We start from the raw sequence: 13,907 nt of genomic DNA on the forward strand, positions 1-13,907 counted from the left end.
TGTTGTTTTATAAAGATACACATTGTTTGATGAATAAAATAAATGTTATTTAATTCTGGCATTTACTCATATCCAATAAACAAAGCTCCTTGGTTATCTTGTGTGAACTTAAGCATGTATACGTGATATACAAGTGGATCAGGCATGAAGTGATAACCTAAATAGGTCTGTAGTATAAGGATTAAGGTGGGATACCTGATCCTGGTGACACGACGGATAAGGCCTGTTTTGTAGAGGTTTGCAAGTATTGTAAACTACTACAGATGGTAGATCCTAACCATTCATGTGGAGACGTGCGAGCGAGGGTGTCCTATACAAAGAGTTTGTATAAGACTGGACCACGAGATGACTAGACTCTATATATAACGCCATTGATACTAGAGATTTACATCTTACCTGAACGATCATAGATGACACGACCTCAATCCTGAGTGTTTTGGGAACTCCTGCCTTTGAGGGCAGTCCTTTGATTAGTATGGGTGAGAGTGGTCAGATTGCCAACTCAATATGCCTACCTTTTTGGGAACTTGTCTAATCTGGGAGCTGGGAACTCAATCCACAAGATGGAATTCACTCCTTTCCCGAATCAGGGATAAGTAGAGAGATTGCTCCCTTAAGGGCTGATTCCAGGGCTTGTACATAGTGGCTACAACTTCTCTTTGGAAGAAAGAACGGTCATAGTAGGACTATGACTTATGTTCATCAGAGGAATCAATGATACTTAAGAAGTTAGATGTAACTACAAGGCCATAACGGTTATTGGCCGAGCTGTACTTACGAGCGATATGTGAAGGGTTGTCGCACTGCTGATTGGTTAAGATGGACACATAATATATCTGTGGTAAGGAGACTTCCGTTTTCGGTCTTTAGTGGATTGTCTGACAGTTAATGGATGGTGGATCCCGTGATTAAAGAGTTTAGTCGTTATTCACGTACCGTTAGAGCTTCGAGCTACAGGTTCATAAGGTCCCCGTGGTAGCTCAATAGATTCAGTTGAGGATCAGTTCTTAGTGTTGATTTGAAATGTTCAAATTGACAAGAGGTAATTCGATTATATATGATATGACCGGTATGGTGTATGAGATACATCTAATGGAGGATTAATATAAATGAGATTAACATTAAGTACCATGGAATAGAAAAAGAACTATGGTTTATATGTTTCATGAGATGAAATATTAAAACTATAGGTTATAAATATAGTATGATAAATTGGTTATCATTTATATTTGTAATAATATTAATTTTTGGATAATTAAATCTTTTTCTCTAATAACCAATTGAGTGGGAGGTTATTGGTGGTTCATAGTAACCATGAGATAAAAGAAAAATTATTTTCCTAATTTTAGTAAGTTTTTTGCAAAATTGATTTTGAGTTTTTTCTCTCTCGTAAACTCACGGAAGCTATCATGTAAATCGGATTTACTAAGCGACAGCTTGATAAAAGGTAACCGATCGTGTAGTGTTTGTAAGCGACAGACACGCTGCTAAACGATGAGCTAAACGATTGCTTAGCTTTTGCTAGACGATTACTTAGTTTTTGCTAAACGATTGGGCATCGACCTATACGATAGGTTTCAACCATCGCCCACTTGCCCAATCGTGTACATGATTGTTGTTTTCTCCTTCTTCTACCTCAAACCAAGTCCACACAGAGCCCATCCTCTGGATTCTCACACCGAGAATACCAAGATACCCTTCTTGGTGGTGTCATACTCAACTTGACGCCGTCGAGGTTCTGTGGAGGCCGTTCGTGCTGTTGGGGGTGTTCGTGATCGAGACGATCACATAGGACGAGTGTGCGGTGTTTGTGCTACATAGCAGTTGGGTTGTTCGAGGGTTCGAGGTTGCTATGTTTGAGCATTAGTCGAAAAACGTTTGTAGCATTCTTCTTGTCTATTTGTATTTTCATGTTGTAATTTCTGTAATGAATGCATAACCATTTGTTTTGTTTACGACTGTAATTTATAATGTTCATACATTATTGTAATTTGGAATGATCTATTCCACTGCTCATAGAAATCCTCGTGTTCGATTTTCTTTAGTGGCCACTATGTTCAAGCCCTGGAATCAGATCTTAAGGGATCAATCTATCTATTTACCCTGCTTCGAGGAAAGAGTGAATTCCATCTTGTGTAACTGAGTTCCCAGCTCCAAAATCAGACAAGTCCCCAAAAAGGTAGGCATTTGAGTTGGTAATCTGGCCACTCTCACCCATACTAATCAAAGGACCGCCCCAAAGACAGGAGTTCCCAAAACACTCAGGATTTGGGTCATGTCACCTATGGTCGTTTTGGTGAGATGTATGTCTCCAGTATCAACGACGTTATGTACAGAGACTAGTCATCTCGTGGTCCGGACTTATAGAAATTCTTTATATAGGACACCCCTGCTCGCATGTCTCCACATGAATGGTTAGAATCTACCATCTGTAGTAGTTTACAACATTTGCAAACCTCTACAAAGCGGATTGTATCCGTAGTGTCACCAGGATCAGGTATCCCACCTTAATCTTTATACTACAGACCTATTTAGGTTATCACTTAAGGCATGATCCACTTATATATCTCATATACATGCTTAAGTTTTCATACAATAACCATGGAGCTTTGTTTATTGGATATGAATAAATGCTAGAATGAAATAACTCTTATTTTATTCATAACAATGTGTATAAATTACAAACAACGAGACTTCGGGAGAATTAAGACACCAATCCTAACAAGCCACGACACGTGCCCAAGGTGTGGAGACATGCGGGCTAGCGCACAACAAGTTAATGTGAGGTTTGTGTGACACAAGGCATAGTGTGGGCAGGCGGCCCACGCCACTTTCTTAGAGGTTAGCACATGCATTCAGTGAGCAGGTGGAGCATACAAGAGTGCCAAGGCGTTCACTCAAGGGGCGACCAAGCACGCGACATAGACAAAATGCATGGGACCTTATAAGCACCTAAGGGGTGCGTGCGGGCATGGCCTAAACAGGCAGTGACACAACACAACAGAGAGGAGTGTTATGTGTGCGCAACGACTGACAGATAAGCATCAAACAACAAGTAGCAGGCACGTTCGTCATGTGTGTGGGAGGTGTAGCATTAGTGCCTATCTGGCACAAGTGATTGGGTGGGCACTTGGGTGCAAGTAAGGCTTGGTCCAAGGTGAGCAAAAATGCAACCCAACAATCTTAGTTAGATTACATATATGCATGGCACGTGACAAGGTAATTTTGTAAGACACTTAATAATAGAAGTTTATTACTAAGTGTACTTATCCAACTACACTAACAAAGCCACTTGGAAGTTAGTTGAAGTGGTGTAAAACATGGGTGAGGTGGTTAGTGATTTTGGTGGCATGATTGGTAGTTATTCATGATTATAGGAGGTTATTCCAAGAACATGGGAAATTACTTCTAAAATGGGTGGCTTGTTAGATCATGGGAGGTTATTCCAAAGATCATAGGTGGTTATCCAAAAAACGTGAATGAGTGAATGGTTATCAAATACTGGGAGAGTGGAGTAAACACCCAAGATGTGAGTAGTTACTTGTTAATGGGCATGACCATGATATTTTTCTTAGGATAATTACAACTACAAAATCATGATGAATAGGCTCGTATTTGTAAGGGAGGTGGGTGCTTGCCACCCCACTAGCCCACTTGCCACATCTATCTTTCTCCCCACTCCCTCTCTCCCATCAACAACTATAAAAGGAGTCTTAAGAATGCCCAAAAGGTTTTCTTTTATGGTGGAAAGTCTTATAAGAGCATTTTATTCTCATAAGTCTTGTAAGTTACAAGAGAGTTATATTGTGTGGTTGTTTCGTTCCTAAGTTTATTATAGGCGACATTGCCACCATACTCGTGTTTCTCTTTTTCTATCCTTACTTAGCCATAAGTGTCTGGTTCGTGATCAAACCCCTTATGTGAGCAATCAAATGTGTTGTGAGTACTTTACAGGCAAAATTAGGAGATTGAACTAAGGAACCTTCTTAGGCTGCATGTGAATGGTGAAAAAATCCTCTTCGAAATTGACCCCATGACATATGGTAACAAGAAAAGAAAGAAATGATGAGTAGGAAATAGTAAATACTAAACAAATAGAATTTAAAATAGTAATAATATAATCTTTTTTTAATAAATAATATTGTAATTAATTATAGAATTTATATCGATACAACTCTAAGTTTAAGGGTGTAAAGTATATGTATAGTTTATTCTCAAATCTACTAGAAAATTCCAAAGTATGGAGAATAGTAAAGTAGGTAAATAGAAGTAAAAGCCGTAGATTAGATTCTCCGGAGTCCTGAGTGATCTGTATACGAAATTAAGCATAAATACAAGCAATGGCGGAAATGTTGGAGATTGGAGGGAACTGTACTCTACACATTCCCGTCTCCTTTCTCCCTCTTCTCCCTCGTTTTCTCTTATACAATTCGATCATGTCTTTCCATCTCTGAAACCCTATTTTCCATTCTTCCCCATGTCTCGCAGAGCCCTAGATTCCCGCCAATCCATTGACTCCTGTACTCTCAAGCTCCATGGTTGGAGCCCTTTCCACCTCCCCAAAACCCTAGATTCCGACACCCATTCCTCAGCTCCCACCAACTCTAAACCCTACTACTCTTCCACTCCTCTCCACACCAAGCGCCCTTGTCTCTCCGATCGAACTACCTCTTTCAATGTCGACGCCATTGACATGTCCGCCCTCAGTTTGATTGACGACGACAAGCCTTCTATTGCCGCTGGCTGTTACACCCGTCGGAGCTTGCGATTGATTGCTAGGAAGCGGCGCCGACGTGGGTCTAGGTCTGTTTCTGGGCGGAGTAGTGATCGGAGTGGGACTAGACGGTGTTGCTCTGTTGGGGCTTCGGCGGCTCATGGGACTTGCTCGGATTTTCCTCTGGCGGTTGGGACTGATTCGAGTGGGGAGTTGTTTGTGAATGGAGATGCAAATTGGTCGTCAGATGTGAGTGAAGCGAAGAATTCGAGGAGGGAGAGAGAGGAGAAGGATCATTTGGGTTCTGGGTTTGGTTCTTCTAATGGGGGTTTTGATGCTCAGGGGAATGAGTCTGGATATGGTAGTGAGCCTGGTTATCGTGGAGATGGTGAATTTGGATATGGTGATGAGATCGATGAAGAGGATGAGGATGCCAGATTGTTGCTGTGGGGTGAACGACTAGGAGGTTCGTTTTCTTTCTCTTCTTCTTCTCATCTTTAGAGATCACATTAGTTAATCACATCGATGGCTTAGACTAGACCACAAATTTACTTTTAAATGTTGATGTTGGCTCATACAATGCTGTTGGGACACTTGTTGGATCCCTTCTTAGATACTTGTTTTAGTACAACAAATCTTGGGGACAAGGATCCGGACCTCCCATTGCTAAGCCTAATTAATGGACATATAAGTTTCTCAAGCATACATTTTGGTTAAATTATACCAATACCATAAATTAATTCATAGGTAGATGGTCACCATGGATTGAATCCTTGACCTCTTAACCATTTATTGAGACTATATCTTCTTTTTACCACTGAGTCAATCCGTGATGATTTACCAATGCCATGTACTTTAGCTTACATTTCTAGTATGTCTATTCATTTATACCTTTGAATTTCAAAATTTTTCCAAATAATATATGTAAAATTGTTTAAAAAATACATTATTTCTAAAATAAACAATGTAAATTAATTTACTTGAATGTAAATGATGTTACCTATGCCATTTGTGTTTGAATAAATATAAGTTATTTATTAACTCTGAATTTCCGTATACATATAAAAAAAAGTTTATATATATATGTATTCTTTTATATCTGCCACGTCCCAGATTTTTAAAAGGTGGTGTCTAAACCATGCATCTGTGTCTATCCGGCTTCTTAGATTTTGAGATTTATTGGCTAATCCTTAAAACTTGAAATGTTAACTTCGAATTTGACTTCCACGGTTCCTATCATATCATATCATATCCTTTTATCAATTTGTCTTGAAATGATAAACAAAATAGAGTGAGGAAGTGTACTAGGAGTTTGATACACTAGTAAAAAGAGGAATATTGGATTGGACAGACATTTTATTGTCTGATTGTAGCCGAAGGTTGTCTAACATGTCACTTCAACCTTTACCGAAGGATGTATACAATAAGAGATATTCAAATATAGAGACGTAATCGAAAATTTTGAACTTTGGAAACTAATGTTGTAATTTAACGGAGCTTACTTTTGAGGGTTTATTTAAAACGGCTAATGGTTGAGGGATTTATAGCACCTTGATGGAAAAGGTTCATGGCAACTTCTAGATTGTAACCAGCTTGTGAAACTTGTCCATTTATTTGTGGAGCATGATCTAGATCTGAATTGAGTAGCTTTATGAACCTTTGATCTGATATTTAGCATTCTATGGTCTGGAAACTATATTCCTCGTAATTCATGGCTTCATATTGTTGTTGGCTTGAAAAGAGTTAATAGAGGTTCATGCTCCACGGCAGGCGACTTTATGTTTCACCTTTGGATATCAATGAAAGCTTCACCTCTAATGACATTAAATTGTGTTGTTTTCTTATTCTAGTTCTGTTGGTGGATTTGTTTAAAAAGATAGCAAAACGTGTGATAAAAAATCGTGCTGTGTCCTGTGTATTTAAGATCAAATAACCCCAAGAACAACTAATTTGGGACTGGCTCCACAATTGAATTAAGGTGTTAGAGATGGATGGTTTGTGGATGTAGTATTTTTATTACATTCGGTTTTGTATATGAATTTTATCTTATCTAGGCATTTATATAATTGTTAACTTTTCATCTATGCTTTTGATTATGACAACGTTGGGCAATTTATGTCCTAGAGTATATTTCATTGAAAGATGAGAACATAACATATCATAGAAAATCCAGCAGCCCCCTCAATAAATCTCTCTTTGTTGTTAGTAGAACTTTACAAGTTCATTTACCTGTCTTCTTCCTTAAATGACTGTCTCCTGTTTAATCTGCATTTCCTACCTTCCTTTCACCCAAAACAACCTTTGGCATATCAATGACCAATGGGAAGATTAAATATTCGATTCTGAATTTCTGATATGTACACACAGGCCCCTTTTTCTGGTTCAAAATTCAAGTTAAAGAGATGATTGATAAGTTCGCATTTGATGCAGATTCTAAAATGGAAATTGTAGGAGAGAACACATTTGCAGATCAGAAATCGCACCATAGATGTCGTCGTAAGAAGCACGAATGTAGAATGGTCGATGCCTTGAGGTGAAGCAAACATCAAAACCGAGCAACTAACACTGAATACTCCTGATGCTGATGGTGGTCCCTACCTGCTGGTATGCCTCTAAGACCTGAATTTTTGAAATCCAAAGTAAAGGTTCCCCAGTTTTGAGTCTGCTTTGCAGTTTACAGCATCTAGATTTTGTGGATAGATCCATTGCTGCTATGAACTTTAGAACACCACCTTTGAAGCATCTACAACGAAGAAAACATAATCACATTGCCAAATTATCTTGATATTTTCTCAGCTTTAGTTAAACTCTTTTGTATCTGTCTCAGTGTCTTGACAGCTGTGAAAAAAGGCTTGAGTTCTCAAGTCAACTTAGTAAATACAACTTTTGACCACTGATTCTATTTTCCTTTTTTTTTCTTTTTTTTCTTTTTTTTTTTACTTTGGCTTGGCCCCTATATTTTTACTAAATTCTATAATGGTCCCAACTCTTAGCTAAATTAAACTAGTACACGTGGTATGGCCGAGCTGATTACATTTTTTTCACACTACGTAGTTTGAATATACCTAGAACTTTTTAAGTTCAATTAATATCCTAATGAAAATCATCAAATAGATGTAATGCTGTCTGAGTGGAGAATAATTGCCATTCATTGGAGTAAAGTTCCATGAGTATCTACCATCTATAAAAAATAAAATAAAATAATAAAATAATGTTATATTTTTAGTTCTTAAATTTTGAAAATACGGATGTTTGGTGTTTGGTGTCTGAGTTTTTAAAAAAATATATTTCTAATTTTTGAGGTATGTGTTTTGATCTTTGAATTTTTAAAATACACTATTAGCCAATTAAGTTTTTAAAAATAATTTTAAAATGTTTTAAAAGTAATTTTTTTATTATTTAAATTAGAAAAGTCATACTTAAAATTCACTTTTTGTCTAAAATTATATTTTAAACTTATTTTTTATAATTCAATATGTCATATCATTACTTTTATATATATATATATATATATATACACACACATATTAGGGATGTTTTAAGTCTAATCTAGAAAAATTGGAGGTTAAAAATGTAAATTTTGTAAAGGCGATGATTAAATGTGTCTATACTTAAAAATTTGGAGACTAAAAATATAATATATTTTGAAAATTTAGAGATCAAACATATCTATTCTTTAAAAATCATGGAATAGAAAGGTAATTTTCACAATTTTATTTGCTAGCCATTGATTCTTACTAATTGTGCTTATTTTCTTGCAATTTCTTAACCATAATTTCAATTTTTAGGCAATCAAATTCTAAGAAATAACATTTTATTTTTTTAATTTTGGTTTGGATTTTGAAAACATTCTTTAATATCCCGATAACAAAATAAATAATTTAGATTCCATTTGGTAACTTGAAAACTAAACCTATAGATATTACTTTTACATCTAAATTTTTTTTTTTGTTATCTATATTTTGGCAATGGTTTAAAAAATCAAGCAAAATTTAAAAAATTTTAAAAAATAGTTTTTAAAATCTTGATTTTGTTTTTGAAATTTGGTTAAGAATTCAATCATTGTATTGAAGAAAGATGCACATATACACATAATGAAGGTCTCGTTTTTTATTTTTGATTTTTGAAAATTAAGTCTATTTTTTACCAATTTCTTATAATAACTTATATATTTCTTAAATACAATGGTTGAATTCTTAGCCAAATTCTAAAAATAAAAACAAAATTTTAAAAGCTACTTTTTTTATTTTTTAAATTTTGACTTATTTTTTAAACCATTGATAAAAAGTAGATAGTAAAGGAACAAATTTGGATATAAAAGTAGAGTTTATAGACTTAATTTTTTTTTAAAAAAAAAAAATATTTGGTAACCATTTCGTTTTTTGTTTTTGTTTTTGAAAATTTTTTCTTTTCATTTTTTGACCATGATTTGCATCTTCCCTAAATACCTTAGTTGAATTTTTAGTTAAATTTAAAATATATATATATATAAATTACTTTTTTTAATTTTCAAAATTTGGCTTGATTTTTTAAATCATTGATAAAAGATATATAACAAATGAAGAAATTTGATAATGGAAGTTATATATATATATATATTTAATTTAAAAAAATAAAAAAAATAAAATGATTATCAAATCAAATTTAAATAACTACCAAAGAGAGTCGAAATGATGAGCAAAAGGGCTTTAATACTCCAAAACTAGATGGGAGTGAGCTTAAGTTGTATCAATGAACAATGATGGGATAAAGTGGGAAAAAATTGGGTAAAATGGCCAAAGGGAGCATGCAAAAGCTAAAATGTTAATAAATTAAGATAACACTAGGATACTATTTTTGTTTACAAAATGAAATAAATAAATGATGATAAATGGGCAGTCTATCTTCAAATACCTGCCTTTTGAAATCTCAGGGATTGAGTTTAATATTTTGGAAAAAAATATATTTTTAATTTTTGAGATTTGAAGTAAGTATCTATTTGATCATAAATGAGGTTTCAAAAATGATATTTTTAGGGCTTGTTTGGATTGATTTTTTTAAATATTTATAAATATATTTTTTTTTTCATTTATAAACATTGTTTAAACACTTGGAAAGTTAATCCAAACATATTCTTTGTCTTTAAGGTTTGAACACATGTTGTAAATGGTCCCTAAAGTCACTTGACTGTTAGTTGAATAATGAAAAAGTGTTATGATCATTAGCGGGTGATTAGTAAGATCCGATGGCAAAATAGATTAGTTTCATACATAAATAATTGGACAATGAGATGATAAATGATGTAGCATATCCATCCTTAATCTTTCTTTTCTTCTCTTCATCTTCATCTACTCTTCTTCAGTACTACTATTTTGGTTTTGGCTGCAACATTTCTTGCATTCGTCAAAGGGTAGCTTCCATGTCCTTCCTACGCGCTAAAATTAATGTAAATTATCATGTTTTCAAAATCATTGAAATAAGAAGTTGTCTCTCTTTTGTTTTTGGATTGTGAGGATGAATTATTTGTTCCCAATATCATTTACGGGGAGTTGAACGACGGAATCTCTTCCTCAGATAAAGATGTCTCTCGATGTGACTTTCTTTATAAGAATCACTTTTCTATTGTGTATTGCTTTCTGTGGGTTTGGTTAGGTAATAGATTATACAACCGATATGGTAGGTAATTTCTTGGAGAGTGATCTTCTTTCGCATTGTTGGAATTCATATTTTCTTATGAGAATTGACTCATCAATTTGACAATGATGATCGGTTGAAAAAAATTATACCACCAACATGTTGTCATCTTATTGTCACACCACCAACAAAAGAAAGTATAGAACTATCATATTTTGTCACCTACTCCTAGTCCGATGATCATGTCAATTTTTCGTTAGTCAACTAGTCAATTTAAGTATCATTCATTACATTTTTTTCAAACTTCATGAATTAAAAGTCTCTTTTGAAACTTCACCAAATAGGCACATGGTTCAAACTTTGAGGATTATGTACTTTACACAAAAATAATTGAGATTTTTGTATGGATGACCCAAATTTGATCTTGTTAATGTCAAAAGAATCAGATTTTGAAAGCAATGAAAACTAACATTTTGCTTAGATTACAAATCATTAACCCATGTCAATTGTCATTTGCAATTGCGGGTTCTCACTCATCCTAAATTGATTCGTGATTTCACATTCGAAAAAAATCATAATATCGTGATATTTTAACAATGGGTGATAATTTCTATTTTTTTTTTTTTTTTTTTTTTTTTTTTATGAAAAGTGTGATGTGCCTTGTAATCGTTGATATCATCAATTTGCAAATGATACATATCTGCGAGAAGAATTTAACGTTTGACAGTACTTTATGATATAAGTAAAATATTAATTTTTATTGTTTTTGGAAAGTGGGTCACAATGTGACTAAATTTGGATCATAATAAAATGGGGGACAAAAGAAAATAAAAAAAATAAATCAAGAGGTATAAGGTATTTGAATGAAACGACGTCGTGGCCTTTTGGGCGCTTTTTTGTTTCCGAGGAAGCACAGAAACCAATTTCAAGAGGGATCATGAAAGGGGAAGTTCTAAGCGCCTACAGAGCGTTGCTCAGGGCAACCAAGAAATCCTTCGCCGGCGACACATTGATGCTCACCGAGTCAGCCTCCGAGGTCCGCCGGAAGTTCGAGGAGAGCCGCCATGTGACCTCCGAGGCCGAGATTCGCAAACTGCTCGAAGAAGCTCGGGAGGCCTCCCATTTCATCTCCAATATGATCGTTCAGGCCAAGCTCACTTCTCGCGGCGGCTATGGTATTGTACCTCCTCCTTTTTTACTTTCCGATTCATTTACGGTGTTCCTCCTCGATGACTTGAACGAATAAAACCAACAACTAATCAAGCACTTGGCTAACCGGATTGCGAATTTGAAATGAACGCACTGCACCCCACATGTTTGATAAAATGCTTCACCCAATTTTTTTCCCTTTTTTATTTACTGAAAGCTAGTGGGTTCGTAGAAAAACGCTAGAAACTATTGTGGACTCTTCTGGGGTTATTTCATATTTGGATCTTAATTCTACTAGGCCAGTGTTTATGAAGCCTTAGATTAGGAATTGAAAGTGAATTGTGTTTGTATCGTATAATAGGTTGTAGAATCCCAAGTTTGTGTAATCTGGATTCTTATTGCTTAACTAGGATAGCAGTGGAAGATTCAAACTTCATACCTTTGAAGGAGATTAACAATGCCTTAACCTATTGAGTCATTCCTAAGCTGGATGGAGAGTTAACTGTTATTGACAAATTCACAAATTGGGATAGACAAACGTCACAAACCCATATATGAAACAGAAGTTTGAGTTCTTAACTTTGAATTATAAAAATCTATATGAATCAGATGACTTTTCCAGGTTCTAACTTAACATGTCAAACGTCCTAAAAGTTGGGATTTTGAATCGATTGCCTATTTCTGGAGGCCCATATGAGATTTTGACCAAACTTTTGGAAACCCAAGTTTTTTTTACTTTTTGCTTATGTTAAGGTGAAATTACCAAAACAAGCAAAGATGCATGCCATAATGGTGTTTCTCTCCTTGATCTCTCGCTCGCGTTCCTGGATTCTCGCTCATGAGGAGCAAGCATGAAAGGATGTGGAAGGAAGACGGAAGATGAAAAAAGGACCATGCATGAGAATCTGAGAGTGAGAATTGAAGCGCAATCCGTGAGCAAGAATTGAGGAGAGAAGCCCATCATGCTTCCATCTTTGGTTGTTTTGGAAGTTTTATCCCATGATGACGTAAGCAGAAAGGTAAAAGAAAAGAAACTTCGTTTTCAAAAGTTTGGTCAACTCTCATCCGAGCCTCCAAAAGTAGGTCATCCATAGAAAAATCCACTTTTTAACCTTATTAATAAAATCTGAGAGCCAAATATGATTCATGGATATTGCTATGCAGAAATGAAGCCGAGTAAAGATCATGCTGGTGCAACACTAGAAGTTCCTTCTGAAGAGCTTCTGCGCAAATCTACGTGAGGAGGTGAGGCGATGGTTGCTGAGTTTCTCTTCGACAATTGTTCTAACTTCCAGCTATTTATTGGCTTGACTAATCATTTGCTCTTGCCCCCGGAAGGACTTGGAACATTTTTCTGTTTCCTTTTGTTGGTTCATTTTATTTGTGCTCGGTTAAATCTACTTGATTGCTATGATTCTTGCGTTGGACTCCAAAGTTAATATTTTGGCTTAAAACTCTTTTAAGTGAATGAAATTTTCCAGAATGAATTGTATCAAGAAGATTGGCTTTAATCATGTTTAAATAGTAAACCATCATGGATTGGCCTAGTGGTAAAAAGGGAGATGTAGTTTCAATAAATGGCTAAGAGGTCAAGGATTCAATTCATGGTGACCACCTACTTAGGAATTAATTTTCTATGACTAAACGGGGACGGGGACAAGGATTATATTCCCCGCCCACCCCGATGAATATATTATATATTTATATTTATATAATAATAATAATTATTATTATTTTATCTATATATATTTTACAAAAATTGTGGTAAACATTTTCCTACTTTAATATATTACTAAATTGTTTTACCATTTAATACTTTCTATTTTAAACCATAAATGTTTTAGTATTTAAATGGAAGGTTAGACTATGATATTATAATATTTAAATTTTAACTTTTAGAAATTATAGGATTAAATTATATTTTTACACATATAATAGTATTATTTTTATTAGGAAATTTTATAGTATTTTCTTTGAATGAAAAATGTATTGGAAATAACTCATTTAATATATATAATTTTATTTAATTGAAAAAAAAAATTGCGAAAAATGAATATATTAAAAAAAAAAAAAACCAACGGGAAAATTTTTTCCGTGGGGAATTTTTGCCCCGATCCCCGCAGGAAATTTTGCGGGAATGGGGATAAAATAGGTTTTCCTATTCCCACTCTATCCATGGACATCTTTAATTGAGTGCTCTATTTCAAACTATCACCATCATTCGCTCAATTGAAATAAATTTCACGAAAAACCAGCTATATCTGATCTTGATTGGTCTTTCATTTGTCTTGAAATATGTATGGTAGAATAACGTTCTCCTTTACCCCTCATTTTTACATTAAATTTTGACATGAAATGTGGGTATTTAGAAAGTTGGAATAGGTACACTATTTATTGTTTATAACCAAATACCAAAAAGATCAAATTTTAA

General features: G+C 34.6%; 2 protein-coding genes across 2 annotated transcripts; both read left to right on the top strand.

Moving 5' to 3' along the window:
* The first annotated feature begins 4,325 nt into the window (after positions 1 to 4,325).
* LOC120091971 lies at positions 4,326 to 7,621 on the top strand. The gene is made up of 2 exons (XM_039050155.1): positions 4,326 to 5,180; positions 7,145 to 7,621. Exons 1-2 carry the CDS (start codon positions 4,478 to 4,480, stop codon positions 7,249 to 7,251), a joined length of 810 nt encoding a protein of 269 aa, XP_038906083.1. The 5' UTR covers positions 4,326 to 4,477; the 3' UTR covers positions 7,252 to 7,621.
* A 3,580-nt stretch (positions 7,622 to 11,201) lies between these two features.
* Positions 11,202 to 12,975, top strand: LOC120091441 (mitochondrial zinc maintenance protein 1, mitochondrial). The gene is made up of 2 exons (XM_039049468.1): positions 11,202 to 11,502; positions 12,641 to 12,975. Exons 1-2 carry the CDS (start codon positions 11,265 to 11,267, stop codon positions 12,715 to 12,717), a joined length of 315 nt encoding a protein of 104 aa, XP_038905396.1. The 5' UTR covers positions 11,202 to 11,264; the 3' UTR covers positions 12,718 to 12,975.
* The last annotated feature ends 932 nt before the right edge of the window (positions 12,976 to 13,907 follow it).

The sequence above is a fragment of the Benincasa hispida genome, chromosome 11, assembly GCF_009727055.1.
Source record: "Benincasa hispida cultivar B227 chromosome 11, ASM972705v1, whole genome shotgun sequence".
Taxonomy (NCBI): domain Eukaryota; kingdom Viridiplantae; phylum Streptophyta; class Magnoliopsida; order Cucurbitales; family Cucurbitaceae; genus Benincasa; species Benincasa hispida.

Excerpts from the sequence above, each read along its gene's own strand:
- LOC120091971 (XM_039050155.1), top strand. The coding sequence starts at position 4,478 with ATGTCTCGCAGAGCCCTAGATTCCCGCCAATCCATTGACTCCTGTACT. Across the intron at positions 5,181-7,144 it reads GTGGGGTGAACGACTAGGAG|ATTCTAAAATGGAAATTGTA; the intron begins GTTCGTTTTCTT and ends CATTTGATGCAG.
- LOC120091441 (XM_039049468.1), top strand. The coding sequence starts at position 11,265 with ATGAAAGGGGAAGTTCTAAGCGCCTACAGAGCGTTGCTCAGGGCAACC. Across the intron at positions 11,503-12,640 it reads CACTTCTCGCGGCGGCTATG|AAATGAAGCCGAGTAAAGAT; the intron begins GTATTGTACCTC and ends ATTGCTATGCAG.